Below are 14,894 nucleotides of genomic sequence, written 5' to 3' on the forward strand. Positions count from 1 at the left end.
ACAAAATCTTACCAGAGCGCTCACATTAAATACAGCAAGAAAGTTCAATACAATATTATGGTAATTAAATGCGACTGAACTCTGTAGCATGAACAGAATAATCCAGCATTACCAATGACTGTATATATTAAGAGCAGTGCTTACTAGTCTCTGTCCAGACAGCACCTCCAACAGAGCCAGAAGTTTCACCCCATCCTTGATGTCCTCGAAGAGGTCGGTGACCTCTAGAGGTGGTTTACGCTAGGGAAGAGAAGATTCAACAGTGAAACTAATACATGAATTAATTGGTAATTGGTAGGCTATACTGTTACAAATTATAGACCACCTATTGTTTAAAACTTCTTAGGGCTGCAATTCCGTTAACGGGATGATATGACAACAGAAATCTCATAATTAAAATTCCTCAAACATACATGTACAGTGCTTTGCGAAAGTATTCGGCCCCCTTGAACTTTGCGACCTTTTGCCACATTTCAGGCTTCAAACAATCCCTATCCCAGTCTGCTGTTCCCATATGCTTCAAGAGGGCCACCATTGTTCCTGTTCCCAAGAAAGCTAAGCTAACTGAGCTAAACGACTACCGCCCCGTAGCACTCACTTCCGTCATCATGAAGTGCTTTGAGAGACTAGTCAAGGACCATATCACCTCCACCCTACCTGACACCCTAGACCCACTCCAATTTGCTTACCGCCCAAATAGGTCCACAGACGATGCAATCTCAACCACACTGCACACTGCCCTAACCCATCTGGACAAGAGGAATACCTACGTGAGAATGCTGTTCATCGACTACAGCTCGGCATTTAACACCATAGTACCCTCCAAGCTCGTCATCAAGCTCGAGACCCTGGGTCTCGACCCCGCCCTGTGCAACTGGGTACTGGACTTCCTGACGGGCCGCCCCCAGGTGGTGAGGGTAGGCAACAACATCTCCACCCCGCTGATCCTCAACACTGGGGCCCCACAAGGGTGCGTTCTGAGCCCTCTCCTGTACTCCCTGTTCACCCACGACTGCGTGGCCACGCACGCCTCCAACTCAATCATCAAGTTTGCGGACGACACAACAGTGGTAGGCTTGATTACCAACAACGACGAGACGGCCTACAGGGAGGAGGTGAGGGCCCTCGGAGTGTGGTGTCAGGAAAATAACCTCACACTCAACATCAACAAAACTAAGGAGATGATTGTGGACTTCAGGAAACAGCAGAGGGAACACCCCCCTATCCACATCGATGGAACAGTAGTGGAGAGGGTAGCAAGTTTTAAGTTCCTCGGCATACACATCACAGACAAACTGAATTCGTCCACCCACACAGACAGCATCGTGAAGAAGGCGCAGCAGCGCCTCTTCATCCTCAGGAGGCTGAAGAAATTCGGCTTGTCACCAAAAGCACTCACAAACTTCTACAGATGCACAATCGAGAGCATCCTGGCGGGCTGTATCACCGCCTGGTACGGCAACTGCTCCGCCCACAACTGTAAGGCTCTCCAGAGGGTAGTGAGGTGAGGTCTTCACAACGCATCACCGGGGGCAAACTACCTGCCCTCCAGGACACCTACACCACCCGATGTTACAGGAAGGCCATAAAGATCATCAAGGACAACAACCACCCGAGCCACTGCCTGTTCACCCCACTATCATCCAGAAGGCGAGGTCAGTACAGGTGCATCAAAGCTGGGACCGAGAGACTGAAAAACAGCTTCTATCTCAAGGCCATCAGACTGTTAATCAGCCACCACTAACATTGAGTGGCTGCTGCCAACACACTGACTCAACTCCAGCCACTTTAATAATGGGAATTGATTGATGGGAAATGATGTAAAATATATCACTAGCCACTTTAAACAATGCTACCTAATATAATGTTTACATACCCTACATTATTCATCTCATATGTATATACTGTACTCTATATCATCTACTGCATCTTAATGTAATACATGTATCACTAGCCACTTTAACTATGCCACTTTGTTTACATACTCATCTCATATGTATATACTGTACTCGATACCATCTACTGTATCTTGCCTATGCCGCTCTGTACCATCACTCATTCATATATATTTATGTACATATTCTTTATCCCCTTACACTTGTGTGTATAAGACAGTAGTTTGGGAATTGTTAGATAGATTACTTGTTGGTTATTACTGCATTGTAGGAACTAGAAGCACAAGCATTTCGCTACACTCGAATTATCATCTGCTAACCATGTGTATGTGACAAAACAATTTTGATTTGATTTGATTTGAATTCAATAGGGCTTGGGTTGAAAATCGACCAACCTCAGATTTCTTGTTTGGATTTCCTCTCAGGTTTTTGCCTGCCATATGAGTTCTGTTATACTCACAGACATCATTCAAACAGTTTTAGAAACTTCAAAGTGTTTTCCATCCAATACTAATAATAATGTGCATATATTAGCAACTGAGACTGAGGAGCAGGCCGTTTACTCTGGGCACCTCTGGGCACCTTTCGTCCAAGCTACTCAATACTGCCCCTGCAGCCATAAGAAGTTATTAAAGACATTATCTTATTACAATCCACTATAATCTTTCAATAAGTAAATCCTAGAAACACAACACATTCATTCTCGCACAGCCCTTGTGTTGAGGAGAAAATAGAGCAGAGCTAGCTAGCTTCGGGCTGGTGTACAAGCAGAGCTAGCTAGCTACTATACAGGTTGGAGTAAAAGCAGAGCTAACTAGCTAGCTACAGGCTGGAGTCCAGACTGAACAGCCCTCTCCCCAGCCCTTGTGTTGAGGAGAAAAGAAAGCAGAGCCAGCTACAGACGAGTCCAGACTGAACAGAGCTTGTTGGCTAGCTAACGGCTGGACTATAAAGAGAACAGAAAGAGCTCCCCTGCAGCTTAAAAGATGGTGCCTGTGCATCTGAGATGGCGAGGTGCCCGTGCCTGAGGCAGTGTGATTCAGAGCAAAATCAGAGCATGGGTCCACTTAACCCTAGCTGGGCATAGTTGTTTCATGTAACACACTGTATCCAACTATCCATGTATTATCAGAGCTGAGGGAATTCTGCCGGAGTTAAGGTGACAGAGCAAACTACATCATGAAACACACAGAACATTCTCAGAAATCATACACGAAAACAATACATTAATTAATGGAACGCTGATCTTTGTGGGAATTGTCTTGGCAGGCTGAGCTGTTCGTTTCACAACTCGTCACATTTCATGACAGGACGACAGGATGCAGTTGGCTGGGACTGTGGAGTACAACAGTGTGAAAAGTATACACTGGTTTTTTGTGCTATTTTCTGTGCTTCAAAAACAGAATCCAATGGAAGTCTTTTAGATAATATTATTCCTCCTTTATGACCACCAGTATCCTAACAACAAGATCAATTTAAATATAGAAATTACATTAAACTATTTGACCGGTAACACAAACCATACATCTCCAGAATGTCATTACACTTAAATGAGTCACAAGGTTAAAAAAAAAAAAACATCAAGCCCATCCTGGGTTTTGTGACAAACAAAATAGGAGTCACATGACAAGCCCCATTTTCACTGTCATGACACACACACATTGCACATGCACACGCACCCACGCACACACACATACACACACGCACATGCATGTGCACACACACACACTGTCATTCAATCAATGAAAAGTGCTTGGTAACGTGAGAGGAAATGGACACAATGGGAAAAGCGTGACTGCCCAGTGAAAGTTCAAACTAAAAGGGCCAGCACTTTCCATCATAAAACCAACATATTACATTTTGTTCCATTCAGAATTTGATTAAAAAATCTATTTTAAAATGGGAACTTTAAGGCACCCGTCATGTGGTCTATCGTAATCCATTCAGAATGGCTTGCTTACTTGACGGAAAAGGTTTAGATGAGATTAGATAAACTGATTGAAAGATGAACTGATAAGAATTGAGATTTGAATCCCTCCTACAGTAGCAGTAGCCTAGTGAACTGGAGCGAGAGGCTCATGACTAGGCTTATTCTACAGGTTCATTGGTATGCACAGAGAGAGCGAGAGAGAGAGAGCGAGAGATGGAGAGAGGAAAGGAGAAAGAGAGAGAGCGAGAGAGAGTGAGACAGTGAGAGAGAGAGAGAGAGAGAGAGAGAGAGAGAGAGAGAGAGAGAGATAGAGAGAGAGAGAGAGGTGAGAGTGTGTGTGAGAGAGGGGGGGGGCATATAAGTGTACAGCATGAATAATGAGGAATAGACCTCCGTGGTGACTTATTGGCCAGCCACATTACTCAGATTCGCTTTGAACTGCCGCCCCGTGGGCCAAATCTGACAGGACAAAAGACAGATCTCTCCGCTGGGTTCAAAACTTAAACCCTGTACTAGTTGATTAGTCACCCTGTCTGACCAAGCAGCAGCACAATGTGCTGTGTCACCGAAAACCTTTGAGCCAGCAAAACTTGGCTGTCTAAAATACAGCAAGAAAACATGGTTGGCACTAACAGTATCTATGAAGCACGTATCTGTAATGCGTTATGCACACACTCATGATGATGATGATGACATTATGAGCTATCCTATGTGTTTATATATAGCTATAACTCATGATGAGTATGTTTATAGTGTTAAAGAGCTGAACTGTCATATGGCCTTTTGGAGCAGACACTGCTTCCTGCAGAGAAATGTTCCTCCCACATCACACTCTCCATCTGCACCGTGCTGCTAAACTCTCCCTGCCTGCCAAATCTAGCCATGGACAAATAAATACACACACGCACGCCCCCACACACACACAAACACACACACACACAAGTGTGCAGGCATACTTATAGGCACAAACGCAGCACACACACGCACACGAGCGCACACGCACACACAGCTTTACTCTACAGGTATTATCTTCTCTAAAATGCTGCCCTGGTGATCTCCTGTATACAACACAGTGACACAGATAGTTCTACCTTCCTAGTCAACTTTACTCTGTCCATCACATTGGCGCGGCAAGGCATGCTGCAGGCATATTGTAAGCTTACTGAGAAACTGAGAAACACACGGATCTCAATCCAAACATTCGGATGATGAAAGACAAATCTTGAAATGTGAACTGTCTATTATGGCCGCAATCAAACTGTAGTTTTCCACGTGTACAAAATTGACATAAAAACCTCTGACACTTTGTTTGCATAATGTGGTTCCATTACACTAGGAGGTGCCTCGCAGAATCATTATGATTGGATGACAACCCTCATCTCATGGTCCAATCTCTGTTCACACAGGGTCACGAGGACTACTGAAATGCCACTGTCCAGTGAGCAGCTATAAAACTGGGCGGTCAAAGACAGCAGTACAATACTACTACAGCCATCTGATAACAAAGGTCAGGATAATATTCGGGATAGCAATATTATCATAGTGATACAATTGCTGTATATTAGTGATTATACCATTGTAATAATGTTATTTCATCATCTCCGCTCCTATACGGAAAGGGAAGCTGCGGGTGGCATGATAGTTAACTCATCATAATGTGTTAACACACAACACATATCTTATCAAGTGTTGTGTTGAAGCACAAAGACATAGTAAAGGATATCTTCTTACCTTTGCCAAGTGGGAGTTTATCCATTTTGTAAAGGTCCTCTTCTGTACGGCCTCTTGTTCATCTGGAATTGAAGAGGTACAGAACATGGTCAATACATGATGTCACACAAGATAACTGCCTACCCTGCTCACAACTGCTGCCTCCCCTGTTTCATCGGTAGTTCGAGCCCTAAATGCTGATTCGCTTACAGTCATGGTATATCAGACTGTATACCACGGGTATGATGAAACATTTATTTTTACTGCTCTAATTAAGCTGGTAACCAGTTATAATAGCAATAAGGCACCTCAGGGGATTGTGGTATATGGCCAATATACAACGGCTAATGGCTGTATCCAGGCACTCCGCAACTAAGAAAAGCCCTTAGCCATGGTTTATTGGCCATATACCACCCCCCCCCACCCCACCCATGCCTTATAGCTCAAGTATATTCTCTATTCCCAACGCTTCTTGCAGCCTGTTCAAGTAAGTGCATTCACAAACAATGTGAATATTTAATTGAGTTGTGAGTAGTATCCATTCTGTTTACGAGTGTAGACCTCTGATCTGCGCAGCCCCAGACCACACAGTAATCTAAGCAGGGATATGGCACAGAGTTTCCCAAACTCGGTCATGGGGACCCCAAATGTTGTTTTTTACTCTGACACTCCACAACTGATTCAAATGATCAAAGCTTGATGATTAGTTGATATTTGCAATCAGCTATGTAGTACTAGGACAAAAACAAAAACGTGCACCCCTTGGGGTTCCGAGTTTAGGGAAAACCTGGCATAGAGGAGGTGAAAGAGGAAGCAAGTTATGCAGTGGTATGGAAGATCAGAGGAAGAGATGAAGAGAGGAGAGATACATTGGTGCATCCTGCAACACAATTACAGCTCCTAGAATGCACATATATAAACATTTAGGTGTACAACAATGGAACATGTGGACATACAGTTGAAGTCGGATGTTTACATACACTTTGGTTGGAGTCATTAAAACTATTTTTTCAATCACTCCACAAATTTCTTGTTAACAAACTATAGTTTTGGCAAGTCAGTTAGGACATCTACTTTGTGCATGACACAAGTCATTTTTTCCAACAATTGTTTACAGACAGATGATTTCACTTATAATTCACTGTATCACAATTCCAGTGGGTCAGAAGTTTACATACACTAAGTTGACTCTGCCAATAAACAGCTTGGAAAATTCCAGAAAATTATGTCATGGCTTTGGAGGTTTCTGATAGGCTAATTGACATAATTTGAGTCAATTGGAGGTGTACCTGTGGATGTATTTCAAGGCCTACCTTCAAACTCAGCGCCTCTTTGCTTGACATCATGGGAAAATCAAAAGAAATCAGCCAAGACCTCAGGAAAAAATTGTAGATATCCACCAGTCTGGTTCATCCTTGGGAGCAATTTCCATGTTACACAAGTATAAACACCATGGGACCACGCAGCCGTCATACCGCTCAGGAAGGAGACGCTTTCTGTCTCCTAGAGATGAAAGTACTTTGGTGCGAAAAGTGCAAATCAATCCCGGAACAACAGCAAAGGACCTTGTGAAGATGCTGAAGGAAACAGCTACAAAGTATCTATATTCACAGTAAAACAAGTCCTATATCGACATAACCTGAAAGGCTGCTCAGCAACGATGAAACCACTGCTCCAAAACCGCCATAAAAAAGCCAGACTATAGATTGCAACTGCACATGGGGAAAAAGATCGTACTTTTTGGAGAAATGTCCTCTGGTCTGACGAAACAAAAATATAACTATTTCGCCATAATGACCATCGTTATGTTTGGAGGAAAAAGGGGGAGGCTTGCAAGCCGAAGACACCATCCCAACCGTGAAGCATGGGGGTTACAGCATCAAGTTGTGGGGGTGCTTTGCTGCAGGAGGGATAGATGATAAATAGATGGCTTCATGAGAAAGGAAAATTATGTGGATATATTAAAGTAACCTCTCACAACATCAGTCAGGAAGTTAAAGCTTATTGCTTGGTCGCAAATGTGTCTTCCAAATGGACAATGACCCCAAGCATACTTCCAAAGTTGTGGTATAATGGCTTAAGTCAAGGTATTGGAGTGGCCATCACAAAGCCCTGACCTCAATACTATATACAATTCTGTAGGCAGAACTGACAAAGCGTGTGCGAGCAAGGAGGCCTACAAACCTGACACAGTTACACCAGCTCTGTCATGAGGAATGGGCCAAAATGCACCCCTTAGCTTGTGGAAGGCTACCTGAAATGTTTGACTCAAGTTAAACAATTTAAAGGCAATGCTACCAAATACGTATGCGTAAATGGCTGCAAGGGAGTCAGGCGCAGGAGAGCAGATAGTGGGTAGCAAACAGAGCCTTTTATTTAGGCGAACAAAAAGCACACGGCACAACGAACACGAAATATAATATGGGTTGACATAACCCAGCGCAACCAGACATACATGAAACAGATAAACAATACCACACAAAGACATGGGGGAAAAAGAGGGTTAAATACACAACATATAATGAGGCAAATGAGAACCAGGTGTGTGGGAAAAAGAGACAAAACAAATGGAAAATTAAAAATGGATCGGCGATGGCTAGAAAACCAGCGACGTCGACCGCCGAACACCGCCCGAACAAGGAGAGGCATCGACTTCTGCAGAAGTCTAACTGAGTGTATGTAAACTTCTGACCCACTGGGAATGTGATGAAAGAAATTAAAGCTGAAATAAATCTTTCTCTCTCTACTATTATTCTGACATTTCACATTCTTAAAATAGAGTGGTGATCCTAGCTGACCGAAGACAGGGAATTTTTACTAGGATTAAATGTCAGGAATTGTGAAAAACTGAGTTTAAAATAATTTGGCTAAGGTGTATGTAAACTTCCGACTTCAACTGTACTTAATGACTAAACATCGGAGCCAGGACATTACCAGCATCATGATACTCGTTAGTATCGTGGCAAGGAAGCAAAACACAAAGCATATTTAAATTCTTTAGGAAAACAGCCCTAATGATGGAAACAAACATCATCAAACTCACATATATTTATTTTTCCAAGCTTTAGCTCACAAGTATTCATTTTTGCCATGTAAAAAATATTATGATACTGGTATCATAAGCAGAGGAGACTTCTGTTCACAGCTTCACACATCTTGCAGACTCACTGCTCAGTGTCCAACCCACCAATAACGGCATGCATACTCTTTCAGGTCACCCCCAGCCTGCGCTTTTGTAGAGAGGGGGATAATATATGCAGACAGACTCTGTGCCTCATGCATAAAACATTTCTGATTTCACACTACACAAAACATCTGTCGCTTCATAGAAGAAAAGGGTGACTTGCATTGCACAGCGTTTGTAGTTCACTAAACACACAGTGACATGTGCATATGTGTCAGTAGGTTGAGCAATGCTGCACATACACAGTGGCCATTTTTAAACATCCGCACTTAAAGTATACTCTCTGGTCACGTGATGCTGGAGAACAGGGCTATGCTAACAATAGATAGCCTCCATAGAGAGAAAAGAACCCATATTAACTCAAAGGCATATAGTGTAATCTGAAGGAGCATCAGTGATGCACATACAGGGATGCCCAGTGAAGCGTACAACATGCATAGTGCTGTATCTGGTTTACCTAGCTAAACCAAAGCCTCAGTAAACTCCTTGTTATTTTTTTAACTAAATCCTCCACCATATGCCTTACATACATAGTATTGCTGTGTCTGTATATATCTGGTTCATGCATCTGGTTCACCTCCATGTAAATCACAATCCAAGCTTGGTTCCTTGTTATTTTCCATATGCATGAACTCAATCATCCACTAAGGATGAGAGGATGGGATGCAGTGAGAGATGACAATCTATAGAAATCACTGCTGCTGGCCTACTTACCGCGGAGATACTGAAAGAATCCCGTCACCAGGTTGAGAGAAGAGGTCTTTTTGACGGCTACATCCTTATAGTGAGCCATTATCCACACACACTCCTTGCCTCCTTCCCTGTGCCCTTCACATTGCAAGATTGTTGTGAGCCTCTGTATGTCTGTCTGTCTGTGGGAGTTGATGATGAAAGGCTATCCACAGTGGGGAAAAAACAGAGGAAAGAGGGGAAAAACAGAGCTGTTCCTTTCCCTTTTATTCCAGGCGGCAGGAAGCAAAACAGGTCTGGGCTGCCTCAGCCTGGTTGGTCGCTTGTTTCCCCGGTGACAACACAGAGCTGAGCTGCTGGGGGCTGACTGCCTGCTGCAGCCTCAATCCCCTCCTACCCCGACACACACCCCTCACACACACACACACGACCAAACACACAGAGATCAGTGGAAAGCCCTCTAATAGAGACAGATACATACAATCTTTTCCATCCCATCCTTCCCTCCTCTTCCTGTTATTCTCCCAATATCCAGAAGAGCTATGCTTGTGTTGTGTGGATGTGATGTGTGGTGCATGTGATGTGTGCACTGCCCAGCCCCCGCTGCATTGTCTGCCTCCCTCCCTGCCTCCCAGTAGCCCTGCCTCCCTCCCGCAGCAGCATCCATCTGAGACAGAAGCAGGGGGGATCAGCTTGGAGCACTGCTCAACCAATCAGCACAAGGGACGGCATTGATGTCACAGGCTGCCCTGGCTGCATTATCTCAAGCAGGGTGTGTGTGTGTGTGTGTGTGTGTGTGTGTGTGTGTGTGTGTGTGTGTGCGTGCGTGCGTGCGTGCGTGCGTGCGTGCGTGCGTGCGTGCGTGCGTGCGTGCGTGCGTGTGTGTGTGCGTTTGTGTGTGGATACAAGGTTTAGATCTAATCTGCTGTAACTGAAACTATAATTCTGTGGGACACTCAAACAAAGAGTACTGTGTTTTATGCACTATTAATAATGTAATACAATACATAACAATAAATGTATGGCCAGCACAATGCTAGCAGGTCCGTCTTATTAAATTATATACAGTATTACACTAATTTCTTCTAAAATTGAATTATAGTAATGATATATATTACGTTAGTTTCCCTCCCACAAAGACCAGAATAGTATCAAGAATATGCTACAATAGCTCAGCATGGGACAACCGTTCTAAATGATTTATTTCATAGCTGGTAGATGGCATCAGCCACCTGCTCTCTGATTGTCAGGGCTATTGTTGTGAGACCAAACTAGATACAGTACCATAGGATTCCCCTAGGGATTTCCCCACAGGCAATCAAGTAAATGAATGCTCTCTGTTGATTAACAGTACCTCAAAACGAGCCTACAATAGTCATTCTACAATGTGAAGGCCACAGTTATAAACTATTTTGATCTGTAACTTGTTTTATTAGAGTTCAAACTATTATTTCTTACTTTAGGTTCAAATGTTCTCTTGAACTCTTCAATTCTCGTGTACCCTCCTTACATTGTGCAGTACTCACAGCTGCACAATGAATTTCCGTGTGGGGACAATAAAGTTGTAAGGGTATTTGATAGCTCCTGCCTGAATGTATGTGAATACAGTTATTGTCTCCCTCTACCAGACGCCCACTTTATGACATAGTTGGAGAAGTCTCAATCAGCCTATTGTCTGACTGACTGTGGAGAGAGTGAAACGTTGGACAAGAAACCAGTTGCAGGACAACAAACTGGACTCAGGTCCAGTTAATACTCACTACCTTGTCTGTATACAGCAGCTTCACAATACTAATGACCGTGGTGTTAAAAAGCTTAAAGGGTTAACTTGTCTAAAGTATGGTATCTTTAAAGCTATTTTTTTTATTTGTATTTTTATTTGTATTTTTTTTCTAGTTGAGTATATTATTTATATTGCTTTGTCTTGTCTGTGTGTGTGTGTGTGTGTGTGTGTGTGTGTGTGTGTGTGTGTGTGTGTGTGTGTGTGTGTGTGTGTGTGTGTGTGTGTGTGTGTGTGTGTGTGTGTGTGTGTGTGTGTGTGTAAAACTTAATAAACAGAGTTTAAAATTTTTTTTAAAGCTTAAAGGGGAATGGAAACACTTTAGATTGACAGTTACAATTAGCTGGCATTCTAGTGTTCCCCTTCCCCTTTAAAGGATATAGATTGGATGGAACATGGAAGTGTTAGTGTTAAAATGATAAAGGGATACTTCGGGATTTTATCTACTTCCCCAGAGTCAGAGGAACACGTGGATACCATTTTTATGTCTCTATGTCCAGTACAAAGGAAGTAAGAGGTCATTTTGCGAGCTAGTAGATACCCATAGACTTCCAGTTGTTCTTCTCCAACTTACTTCATACTGAAAACAGAGACGCTTATTGCCAAAATCCCTTTAAAAAAACCTAACACTGTAAAAATACTTAATCTATCCTAAAGAGTTAGCAACAATTCACTTTTGTTTGGGAGAAAAGCCTACATCGACTACCATAACTTGCTCATCCCCTGAGTTGTCACTAATGTTGGACACTAATGTTGGGCAAATAGGCCTGGCTCGCAGTCGGCATTCCAATTCATCCCAAAGGTGTTCGATGGGGTTGAGGTCAGGGCTCTGTGCAGGCCAGTCAAGTTCTTCAACACTGATCTCGACAAACCATTTCTGTATGGTCTTCGCTTTGTGCACAGGGGCATTGTCATGCTGAAACAGAAAAGGGCCTTCCCCAAACTGTAGCACAGAATCGTCTATAATGTCATTGTACGCTGTAGCGTTAATATTTCCTTTCACTGGAAGTAATGGGCCCAGCATGAACCATGAAAAACAGCCACAGACCATTATTCCTCATCCACCAAACTTTACAGTTGTCACTGTGCATTGGAGCAGGTAGCATTCTCCTGGCATCCGCACAACCCAGATTCGTCCATCAGACTGCCAGATAGTGAAGCGTGATTCATCACTCCAAAGAACGCGTTTCCACTGCCCCAGAGTCCAATGGCAGCAAGCTTTACACCACTTCAGCTGACGCTTGGCATTGTGCATGGTGATCTTAGGCTTGTGTGCCCGATAAACAGTTCTGGTGCTGACGTTGTTTCCAGAGGCAGTTTGGAACTCGGTAGTGAGTGTACTGCTTCAGCACTGTGAGTTATGTGGCCTACCACTTCGCAGCTGAGCCGCTGTTGCTCCTAGATGTTTCCACTTCACAATAACATCACTTACAGTTGACCGGGGCAGCTCTAGCAGGTCTGAAATTTGATGAACTGACTTGTTGGAAAGGTGACATCCTATGACGGTGCCACGTTGAAAGTCACTGAACTCTTTAGTCAGGCCATTCCACTGCCAGTGTTTGTCTATGGGGATTGCATGGCTGTGTGCTCGATTTGACACACATGTAAGCAACGGGTGTGGCTGAAATAGCGGAATCCACTAATTCGAAGGGGTGTCCACATACTTTTGTATATAAAGTGTATCTGGGACCAGTCTAATACAGCACCACCGTCCTGAATAAAACACACAATAGAATGAATATCATTTAGTACCTGGTTGCTTGTCATATGCAACACAGAAAGCCTTTTATTCTTTCTGGACCACAGCAGCTATTCCTCTAAAAGCTTTTTTCTGACAGACTATATATACACTAGACTAGTGCTCGTCACACCCTTTCGGTGCTACAGTACAGGACCCTGTTAGTCAGGCAGTTCTGACTGAAAAAGCTTTTAAAGTAAAAATAGAAAGAAAAAAAGTACATGCATTGCATGTTGCTGGTATTGAGGGTGGAAAACTCATAAAGTGTCGCTGAATAAACTGTACATTCATCTAGTGTATGAAGGAGCTGTCCAGTCCTGAACTCAGAGAGAGTTATTGTGCTATTTTAGGGGAATCAGTAGGCTTCTTGGAGCGGCAGGTAGCCTAGTGGTTAGAGTGTTGGACTAGCAACTTAAAAGTTGCACGATCGAATCCCCGAGCTGACAAGGCAAAAATCTGTCATTCTGCTCCTGAACAAGGAGCTGTTCCTAGGCCAACATTGAAAATAAGAATTTGTTCTTAACTGACTTGCCTAGTTAGATAAAATGATACTGTGCAAGACTATTCTAAACCATGACAATATCTACTGGGCATCTGATATCAGGTCACATGCAGCTGGTCTCATTTTCTCCAGCATTATATATTAGGCGATTAATTCAATTTAGTTTGCCATACGGTAGGTAAGCACTACAATATGGATGTAGTCTAAGTGGCATTGAAGGGGATAGACCCAGGAGCAAACACAAACCCCATCAACCCCAGAGTAGAAGTCATTTACATGAGTGATGTTGTACTTTAAGCGATCTTAGGACATGATGATACCTTTGGCAAGAAGCACACTGTAGTGTAGTTCAGCTCCAAAGGTTTCTGCAGGTCACCAGGGACCACTGTAAAAGCCCACTCACTCTGTTGCTCCATTTACCTGACAGCAACAGTACTTTGTAGTCCTGACAAGCATAGAATAATGATATAGGGCTATAGGGCATGGACTGATTCTGCACTTGACTTCAACCAGACAAGTTTGATAAGGCAACATCTGAACTTGCACAGGAAACAGTGACATCTGGTGCGTGGCTTTACAATGACAGAAAATAAGTAAAATTATTAAATGATCTATGTGTGTGGGGGTGGGAGGGAGAGAGAGAGGAGGGGGGGGGGGGGGGGGTTCGGCTGTAAGAGATTCCGCTAATCTACCTCCCAGACAGTGTCAGCAGCAGCTGCCAGGTCCTCTCAGGGTAGAGCTCACAGACTCAATGATCTACAGTTTACAGCTTAAAGCTTGATTGATATGATCTCATGTATGGAGACTGACAGAATAATCACCACTCTCTCACATCTACAGAAGAGGTTGGTGGACGAGTTCATTGTAATGGCTTGGGCTCATTGTAACGGCTGGAATGTAATAATGGAACGGAGTCAAACGCGGTTTCCACGTGTGTGATACCGCTCCATTTATTACATTCCAGTCAGTACAATGAGCCTGTCCTACTACAGTTCCTCCCACCAGCCTCCTCTGTAGCCTAAATATCCTGTAAATGTATGAATGAATGAAAATGAATGGTCAGAAACGGAGTCTGGGCTCTATATAGAGCCATATGACATAGAAATGTCAGTGCCACTTCACAAATCCACAGAGCAAACTGCATACAACCTGTTTGTGCTAAGCTGATTGTGAGGGACCAGAATGAAATCTGGTGGGTGGGTTCTCGCCCTATGCTTATCACTGTGGTTCCTGTAAGGGAGGGTGATCCCACACGGAAGGGGAAGGCTGCCGTTTTACGGGCCCCTAACCAACTGCAAAATTTTGTGTGTTTTTTCGCATTGTTTGTAACATATTTTGTCATAATGTTGCTGTTACTGTCTCTTATGACCGAAAAGAGCTCTGGATATCAGAATAGCGATTACTCACCTTGAACTGGACTAAGATTTTTTCTTTAATGAGTCTGACGCGAAGGATATACTACTTC

General features: G+C 43.4%; 1 protein-coding gene across 9 annotated transcripts in view; it reads right to left on the reverse strand.

Annotated features, from left to right (window-relative positions):
- Positions 1 to 14,894, reverse strand: part of syne1b (spectrin repeat containing, nuclear envelope 1b) — a 150,420-nt gene that overhangs the window by 126,789 nt on the left and 8,737 nt on the right. For 8 of the 9 annotated variants that reach the window (XM_031828591.1, XM_031828582.1, XM_031828583.1 and 5 more), the window contains exons 1-3: positions 9,434 to 9,997; positions 5,557 to 5,618; positions 145 to 240 (exon numbers count right to left, since the gene is read on the reverse strand). In XM_031828591.1, coding sequence (XP_031684451.1) covers positions 145 to 240; positions 5,557 to 5,618; positions 9,434 to 9,512 — 237 coding nt within the window. In that variant the 5' untranslated portion in view covers positions 9,513 to 9,997. Of the gene's footprint in view, positions 1 to 144; positions 241 to 5,556; positions 5,619 to 9,433; positions 9,998 to 14,894 lie in introns of those variants that run through there. The other variant, XM_031828581.1, reaches the window with a different exon arrangement.

The sequence above is a fragment of the Oncorhynchus kisutch genome, linkage group LG7 (assembly GCF_002021735.2).
Source record: "Oncorhynchus kisutch isolate 150728-3 linkage group LG7, Okis_V2, whole genome shotgun sequence".
Lineage (NCBI taxonomy): Eukaryota > Metazoa > Chordata > Actinopteri > Salmoniformes > Salmonidae > Oncorhynchus > Oncorhynchus kisutch.